The sequence below is a fragment of the Thunnus thynnus genome, chromosome 8, assembly GCF_963924715.1.
Source record: "Thunnus thynnus chromosome 8, fThuThy2.1, whole genome shotgun sequence".
In the NCBI taxonomy this organism is placed as follows: domain Eukaryota; kingdom Metazoa; phylum Chordata; class Actinopteri; order Scombriformes; family Scombridae; genus Thunnus; species Thunnus thynnus.
In genome coordinates, this window is record NC_089524.1 from 5,694,764 (window position 1) to 5,704,248 (window position 9,485).

General features: G+C 43.1%; 2 protein-coding genes across 2 annotated transcripts in view; one reads left to right on the forward strand and one right to left on the reverse strand.

Moving 5' to 3' along the window:
• gmds (GDP-mannose 4,6-dehydratase) overlaps positions 1-860 on the forward strand; it is a 198,313-nt gene extending 197,453 nt beyond the window's left edge. Inside the window, exon 11 of the mRNA XM_067596208.1 lies at positions 262-860. Within this exon, the coding sequence (XP_067452309.1) occupies positions 262-324 (63 nt within the window). The 3' untranslated portion in view covers positions 325-860. The remainder of the gene's footprint in view (positions 1-261) is intronic.
• On the reverse strand, positions 409-8,744 carry foxc1b (forkhead box C1b). Its single transcript, XM_067596204.1, has one exon. It carries the CDS (start codon positions 8,410-8,412, stop codon positions 7,000-7,002), a length of 1,413 nt encoding a protein of 470 aa, XP_067452305.1. The 5' UTR covers positions 8,413-8,744; the 3' UTR covers positions 409-6,999.
• Between the last annotated feature and the right edge of the window lie 741 nt (positions 8,745-9,485).

Sequence of the window (9,485 nt, forward strand, 5' to 3'; positions counted from 1 at the left end):
ATTGATACTGAACTATCAACGTGTTTATTATGTTTATATTCTCTCTGTGCATGAAGAGGGATCAGTATCTTCATTAATAACAGGCCTATAATAAACCACACTGTAAACACAGAAACAAAGCATGAATCTATCCGTCTGTGGCGCTGCTCTGGGAAGAATGAAGAGTGAATCGTTCACCTTTAATTCACTGTGTAAAGCTCAAGTGTTGACCCGGCTGACTGGTTGTCCCCCCCCCCTCCTTCCTCCCCCACCTCCCTGCAGGAGCTGGTAAAGGAGATGGTGGACGCAGACATCGAACTAATGAAGAAAAACCCAAACGCCTGAGGCCGAACCCATCCATCCATCCAGCACGGAAACATTTCAGCACTCCAGTGTTCTGCCACTGAGACCAACAGTGAAAGGAACATGTTGTATTTTTTTTTTTTACCTTCATGGTTTTTCCAAAAAAAAAAAAAAAAAATGAAGTCCTTTTCTTTGTTGAAGGAGTTTTAGACTCCACCGTTCATCGCCTTTGTGTCTTGTGTCTACTCCTGGTATCATGTCATTTTTAATTTTTTTGTTTTATTATCACATATAGCAAAGATGCCTTTTTTTTATATATATCTCAACACTGATCATGCCATAATTTATATAGACTTGCTGGGGTTTATTTATATATTTCGTTTGATTCTTTTTGATTGTGATTTTAGATGTCAGAGTTCATTCCTTTTAGAGTCTGAAAGAAGGCAGAATATAAATATATACATAAATATTACAATGAAGATTGTATCTTTTACTGGAAAATGGGAATCAATGAGTTTATTAATGATGAGCTGACATTTAAATCAACAAATTTGGTACAATAAATGCTGAACTTTTTACATGTTGTCTTAATGTGTTTTGTGCTTTGATTACACATAAAAAGGGATGACTGATAGAAATATGAAGATGGTTTCTAGCTGATGGATGTTTGTGTCTTTTTGTGTGTTTGTGTATTTTTTTTTTTCTTCTTTCTTTTCAGGACGACAAATGAAAGAAATGAAGGCAGCAAAACCCTCCTCTGTGTTGAGCTGAAGGTATGTCTAAAGGTAAAGGTATGTTAGGAGTGTGTGTGTGTGTGTGTGTGTGTGTGTGTGTGTGTGTGTGTGTGTGTGTGTGTGTGTGTGTGTGTGTGTGTGTGTGTGTGTGTGTGTGTGTGTGTGTGTGTGGGTGCCCAGGTTGTGTAGAGGTCGGCTGGCTCTCAGCTCCTGTTTTCCCTCCTCTCAGCTCGCTTCGGCTTTCCAGGGTTTTTTTTTGTAAATTTGCGAGCACACTGCGCTCTTTTTATTCACCAGGAAGTTTTTTCCCGGTGCCCGAAGTCCCAGAGTCTCAAACGCCTTTGTCTGTCCAGAGCGGCTCCACATATCTGAGGACGCAGAGACACACACACAGATAGACCTGGATCCGGACCGGCTCTGATGATCCTCATCATGGTCTTTATAGTTTATGAGCAGAAATCCATATTTTTTTTTATTATTTCCTCCGTTTTGTCTGCTGTGTATTTACACTTAATTCAAGAATAAAAGTCTCGGAGCAGCTGTCAGGAGTCAAAAAAAAAAAAAAATCTCTTCAAACATGCGGTTTGCATGGCAGCAGATTTTTTTCTCGCTTCATTTTAGAAAAATAATTCCGTGGTTTTGATTTCAGTGCTTGTTAAAGGTGCCATTTTTTAAGTAGGTTTATTAATCTGTCTGACAAGCTCTCTTTTTTCTTCTTCTCTTTGATTATTAAATGTAAACAAGGCACGTGAAGCCTTTATGCTTTATATTATTCGTTATGTTTAAAAACGTTTCTTGGACTCTGTGAAACCTCATAGAGAAAAAAAGTGGATTTATTTGTGTTCTCACGTGTTTTAGTAACGCTGGAAGAAGTATTCAGATACTTTAGTAGAAATACTCCACTAGAAGTAAAAGTCCTGCATTCAAAATGTTACCAAAGTAAAAGTATATAGACCTGCCTGTCAGCAAATTATAATTATATGCAGCAGAATTGCTTTTTTAAGCGTTATATGATTAAATATATACAGATATATTAAGATTAAAGCAGTATTTTAATTTAATCTCATGTTAGCTGGTCGATTAGAAGCAAACTTAACTTCCTCATATGTATTGTTGGTTAGTTTAATCTAAAGTAATACATCATATTTACAGTATGAGCTCATCAGATAGGTTATTCTACAGCCTGTATAACGTTTTCATACGTAAAGTAACTTAACTGCAGTTAAATTTCCGCCTGAAATGTGTTGGAATTGAAGTATAAAGCATCTTGAAATATAAACAATCAATTAAAGTCCCAGTAGCTCAAACGTGTACTTGAATAAACGCACCAGTTACTTGAATCCACGTATTACTTCTTTGTTTTCAGCTCTGACATTCAACTTGTCCGCAGCCCTGAAGGTCTCAGTGAGCGGTCTGAGGAGGGGTGGAGATCGCCTGTGTCTTGTGTGTTTTGTTTTTTTGGGGTTTTTTTTTTTTTTTGAGGACAACACCTTCAGGACATTTAAAAAGTCTCTCTGTGATCGTCCTGGACAGCGCTGCGTCTGTGCGCGACTCCAGATTGGAACCAGATGTGTGGCTCTCTGAGGTTGTTTTGGGGCCCCTGAAGCCGCGCTGAGAGCAGAAAACACACACACACACACACACACACACACACACACACACACACACACACACACACACACACACACACTGAGCCGAGGGGCCTGAAGCCTCACACAGGTGCACCCGCCGTACAACCCTCATCAACAATTAGCTAGACCAGTCTTGTGATCTGGTTTTACTGGCTGGCACACACACACACACACACACAGAAAGAAAAAAAAGGGGGGACGCGGATCAAGATTTGGACCACAAATATAGAGAAATTCAAACGTTTCATGCAGCTAAATAAACACTTTTTAAGGAGATTAAACGGCTCTGACGGTCAATTTAAACCCATGAGGTGGTCCCAGATTCCACAAAGTCCCTATAAAATAAGAATATTAGTGTTGTTTTTTTCTGTCAAAACTAATGAAGAGTGAGTATTTTAGTGGAAAATCTGACATTAAAGCTGCAGCAGGAGGAGACGAGAGATGAGAACAAAGCTTTTCTTCACTGATGTTGCTTCAGCTGAGTCTGTTCTGCACAACTGTTTACTGTCAAATATCATTTTATCATCATTAAAAGACATGAAAGCTAAACTAGTGTTGCAACAATAACACGTATTTACTGAGAACAAGACTCCCTCTTCAAACAAAAGGCCTCAATCACTAAATATACTAATTAAAAATAAAGGAAATTAATTTATTATTATCACAGAGCGCTGGAGGCGGGAAATGTTTGTCTTAAAATTGGGACATTAAGGAAGTTATTTAACCTTTTTAAGACGTTTTTGACATCGTCTCTCACACGAATAGACATAAAAATGTCAAAAAATAAAAATGTCCTTACTAAAAAAAAAAAGAAGAAGTCACAAATAGAACATTATATTAGTCTGCAGATTTTTAGACCAGATTAAAATTTGACATATTTCAGGTTTGATCTGTTGAAAAATCCAACTTTTAAAAAAATAATCCAGGTCTAAAAACTATTTAATTGACATGAAATTGGCGCTAAATGGCGGGTTTCTCCTCCTCTCAAGGCGGCTTTAATTGCTTTGATATTCAAACTGGATCAAATGTTTTTTCGCTCGCTTTGTGCTTCATTGGTTGGAAACTCAGAGAGTTAAAAAAAAAAGAAAGAAAAAATCCTTGTTGGTGTGAGAATCTTTACAGGATTAAAGACGCAGAGAGACTCGATCTCAATCATCGCTTCGTGCTTGAAGAGATTTAGTTGTGCTGCTGGTCTCCTGAGACACGACAGGCCCGAGCTCAACACACACACACACACACCTCTCACTGAACAATGTGTGTGTGTGTGTGTGTGTGACAGCCTTACAGTTATGTCTGTATTTAGTTGTTTTTTCTCATATTTTCTGCACTTAAAGTTAATCGCCTTCAGACTGTAATCTAATATTCTGTTTATGATGTTTGTTTGTCATATTTACATATAAAACGCAGTTGAACTCATCTCATTACGCTTTATATGACGTTAGAAGGGAGGTTGTATTTAATGTATTTGATATTTATTCCTAATTTGAGTCCAGAACGTGCGAGGATTATGTCCAAACCAAAAGTTAAAGGTGCAACATTTAAAAAATAAGCTATTATTACGGTTGTTTTTATGCAAAACGCGCTAAATTTACTCGTACTTTCAGGGTTTTCCTCTCTACAAAAGAAGCGTCTTAAAATACAAATATGTTGCTCTTCTCTGGAATAAATCTCTGCAGCTCCCAGATGTTTGCAGGCGCTTTTCAACCTGATATGTTTCCCTCTAGATGCTCTGTTATATCTGCCAGACATTAAACGCATGTGCTGTCGGCTATCAGGTTGCTTTAACTGCTCTAAAAGTGCAGCTGTAGAGGCTACAACGTTCATGTGACATGGTTCTGTAGAAAGACTCATCACAGTGTGAATTCACCAGACTGAACAACTGCAGACACCTGGTGCAGTAAAAAAAAAAGACACGACGGACGCGCTAGTGTGATCCACGCAGGCGGTGTGTGTTTAAAACATTGATGTTAATTATTGGTGATTGACTTATTATGATGAACGTGGTATAATAACCCCCCCGCCCCCTAATAATTCCTTGATTAGGCCTTTTGGGTGCGCTTCTAGAGCGGATTGGCGGCGTTTCCAGTCTGAAGAGGAGCTCTGGTGCGCTGCGCTCTCCTCCTCTGGGGAGTCTTTTCACTTTTATACTTCAGCTCTATAAACTGCCACGACAATACACGAGTCCTCCGGCCTGCAGTCTGAGCACACACACACACACACACAAACACACACACACACACACAAACACACACACACACACACAAACACACACACACACACAGCTCAGTGTCTGTAACTCAGATAAGGTAGTGACAGGCTTTTTACTGCAGACTTCTCGCCGTCTTTTTTTTTTTTTTTCCTAAAGTGCGTTGTTGACATCCTCTCCATTGACCTCCATCACCTCCTCCTGTCTTGTCCTTATGATGAAAAATGATTCGCAGGCCGGCCTGAATTTCTTTTCCTGACTCTCTTTGGAGTGCTGCATCAATCACAAAGACGTGTGTTTAGAAGAAACAATCTAATATTTATCATTATTAGTGAGCTTGTCTTTTTTTTAAACGCTTTGAACGGCAGTTTGCAGTTGGACCTCACATGTTCAACCCCCCCTCCTCCCTCCCCCCCTCCCTCCCTGTGGAAGGTGCAGCATTGTTTACGTTAAAGCTTTAATGGACTTGACTCATCTGACTGGTGGCCCTGGGGAGCCTTTGTGTTTATGTGCTCTTATTTTTTTAAATTTTTTTTTTATTCACTGACTCATTAAAATCTTATCCAGGCAGGCCTTTAAATTGACAGTCACGTTTAAGACACCTATTGAGCTCACACACACCTGCACACACACACACACACACACACACACTACTCCGGTTCCAGAGGTGTTGTACTGTCTGCCAGAGAGTGAAAATGTCTCAACAGCTCGCTCAGCGCCTGCAGGCTGCTGGATCAGAGCTGATGTTAGGAGGCCAAGGTGCTCCACGTCATCAAGGAAGTACTGGAATAAATAAACAACTGACAGCAGCAATATTTCAATCAGTCAGAACGGGTCAGCGCTGCTACTAATTCTTCAGCTTTGTAGGGACACAGATCGTAAAAAAAAAAAAGCTGCAGTTTTATCCTCCACGAGCACAGACCGTCCTCCTCATGCACAACAAGACTTTTTAGATTCTGGTCGTGCAGCAAGAAATGTTACTCTTAAAAAGACATCCACAGAACAACAAAATGCAGCTGCAGCTCTGTGCATCCAAACCCTCCCATCATTCACTAACAGCGGTCTCTGGAAGCAGACGGAAGCCTGTGCAGTTCGTAATGACTGATTTGTTTTGCTGACAAGGCCTTTAGTGAGTTCAAACCGCACTGCTGAACTGCTGCCACACGTGTATTTATTTACCGCCTGCGTTTACGCTCCCAAAGACTGCAAAATATACAACGTGCAGGTTAGCCTAAAGATTGTATATCGATGTTTAAAAGCGAAACATTTATCTATTTCAACCCTCTTTCAAAGGCTGATTTTTTTTTTGAAGCTAACCCCCCCGGTTGTGCGTTTAAATCTGGCCTCTGCGGCGCAAAACAAGGCGCAGACTCCCTGACAACTTTTAGTAAAATATTCGTTTTTTTGTTGCTGTCTTGTTTTGCATTTTTCTTTTAAGCTAATTAAATTCATATAGATTCACTGAAAGGTTTGCATGCACACGTAACGCCTTTAAAACTACACACTCCCTACGGTTTTTTTCTAAAAAGCTATTTTTTTAGATTTTAGAGCGTTTACTAGAGTATAAATTAATATAAAATATTTTACACTTTGACCTCTTTCCAGTTACTTTGCATTAACTACCTCTTAATTTGAAAATACTGTCTTCCGTCAGAATTACCAGTGCTAATAAATCACTCCAATTAAAATCAAATAGACGGCACTTTATTAAACAAACACAATGTAATGCCTTCAAAAATAGTTTTAACAAATAAGACAAAATGAATGAAATAAGTCAGTATAGGCTACAAAGTTCCCCCTCTATTTCTATACAAGAACTGGGACAATTAAAGGCAGCATAAGAAAATTGGAAAAAGTGTTTGGTCCTCAATATCCAACCACTCCCTTTTCCTAAAAAATAAATTACTATATTAGGCTATAATTTACAGTCTATAGTCATAAAAGCTGATATTTGAGCCATCTTTATAAACAATTCTCAAAGTGAGAGGGAAAAAACTTACGTGTTTTTTGGTGTTACACACGCCTCGACAAAAAAAAAAAAAAATCTCTGAATCTCTTATGTCCATTCGGGGTGTGAATAAAAGAATAAAAAAAATATAGGAAAGTATATATTAGAGTTATTAATTTAAAGGACACATTTGGGCTCTCAGAACTTGCTGCAGTCATAAACAAAAGCTCCTGAGGTGCGGTAGATGGACTGACCGGACGGGAAGGCCATCTGACAGCTATTATTCCCGTTCACCGGGGAGCCGTTCAGCCCGATCCGCTGGGACTCAAACATCTCCCGCACAGAGTGGAAGTTCTGCTGCTGCGCCGGGTAACCCGGGCTCAGGTGGCTCAGGTCCCCGTACCAGGACGCGAGCCGGCCCTGGTGCGGATGGTGGCAGTCCTGGCCCGCCTGGCTCAGGTTTCCGTGCCCGAGCGGGGACGCGGTGGTCGTGGTGATGCAATAGTCGGGCAGAGCCTCCTCCACCGTGGTGGACGGCGCCAGGTGGCCGCCGGATGATCTGTCCCCCGCGTACAGGCTCATGGCTTGCATGTTGCAGTGATACGTCGCGTTGGAGTTCGTGGAGATGACGTTCTGGTTGCAGGTCGTCGAGCTGTACGCGGATGTCTGGTTGGGGGAATAGTTGAGCGACAGTGAGGGGGTGATACCTGTCCGAGAGGAGGCGATGAGAGGCGGGGAGAGCTCGGCCTGCGGCGACCCCCGCAGGGAGGTCATGATGTTATCCACGCTGAAGCCCTGCGCCGGGGCCTGGCCGTGGTGGTGGTGCTCGGGTCCGTCCATGCTGAGTGACCGGGTGGAGGGCACGCTGTGCGGGCTGCCGGTGGACATGCTGCTGCTGCTGCTGTCTGGGCTCTCGATTTTGGGCACGGTGCTCAGGGTCGGAGACTCGGCCTGCGGCGGCGTGGAAGTCCCGTTCTCCGTCTTTATATCCTGGATCCGCACCGGCTGAGCGCCCTGCACCGGCGGGTCCTGCTCCCGGCCCGGGGTGCGAGCAGAGGGGTCTTTGCCTGTCCTGTCCTCCTTGTCCTTCTGCACGTCCTTCTTTTTGAACCTCCTCCGGCGCCGTAAGAAGCTGCCGTTCTCAAACATGTTGTAGGAGTCCGGGTCCAGGGTCCAGTAGCTGCCCTTGCCGGGCTTCTTATCGTCCCGGGGCACTTTGACAAAGCACTCGTTGAGGGACAGATTGTGCCGTATGCTGTTCTGCCAGCCCTGCTTGTTGTCCCGGTAGAAGGGGAACCTCTCCATGATAAACTGATAAATCCCGTTCAGGGTGATCTTTTTCTCCGGTGAATTCTGGATCGCCATGGTGATGAGAGCGATGTAGCTGTAAGGAGGTTTGACCATGTCCTTAGGCTGGTGCTGAGGGGTGTACGGACCGTACGCCCGGGCCATGCTGGCCGGGTACTGGTCGTGGGCCGCATGGGAGTACATGCTCATGGGCGCAGGCATCCCGGTGTATCCACCGCCGGTCCGGTAGTAGCTCTGGTCACCGCTGATGTACGGTACAACTCCCAAAGAGTTGGGACTGGAGACGGAGTAGCGCGCCTGCATCCTGCGCAATGCGTAAAACCTCCCCAAACTTCTTCCCCCCAGAAACTCTCACTCAACTTCGGCGTGTGCTCCGATTCTGTCACACTTTCTTCTTCTTCTTCTTTCTCGAGTCTTTTTCGAGTCGACTTTAAGCCACAGCTCGCCACGGTGAACCGGAGAGAGCGCACACTGCCGCAGTGAACATTTGGGAAACTGAGAGGGCTAAAAGTAACGCTGGAGGAGCATGAGTCTACACAGCAAGGAACTTTTTTTTACCCTTCACATTTTTTCCTCCCTTTTGGCTGCTCTGTCTGCTCCTCCCCGATCGTGTGCACCATCATCCAATTGGAGGGCGAAATGAACCTGTGGAAAAGCTGCATGACGATAAAAGTTTACCCCCCCCCCCCCCTCCCTCCTCCTCCTCCTCTCCCTCTCCTTCCCTCCCTCCTCAGTTCAGACATGGATTTATTAAAATGCAGTTAAGGGTGTGCCCATAAGGCTGAAAAATTACTCAATTACCCCAATTGCGAGAGGCGTATTAATTTTCTATTAATTTATCATATGGCGACTGTAAAATAACTTTTCTTTTTGCATTTTTGAATTCGAAAAAGTGAGTTTATTAGAGAGTTTAAGGCCTTAAAGGCTCTGTCTAAACTGTTGTACCCTCCGCTTCATCTCTGAAGTATCAAAGCTGTGCGTAAATGTGAAAAAGTCAAAAAATAAAGCAGTCAAAATTCACCCAAAAAGGCCTTTTTCTGAAACCTTTCCTGTCATATCTGTGTTATATTAGGCCCATTCCAACATTATCAGTTCTCGTTTGTGTTGTTAAATATTTTGGGATAAGTAAACCTCCAATTAGATCCAGTGTATTACCGATTAGGAATGCAAAATGAGCTCTTTTCAGTCTGAAGTCTGTGAGAACTCTCATCAGCTGCGGTTGAGCCTCTGAATAAACAGACGGACATAAAAGAGTGTTGATGATGCCCCCCCCCCCACCCACTCCACCTCCTCCCCTCCTCCTCCCCCCCACACCACCTCCCTTCTGCTCCCCGACAGCGCCGGTGGGCGGTGTGTGGAAACTAATTAAAGGTTAA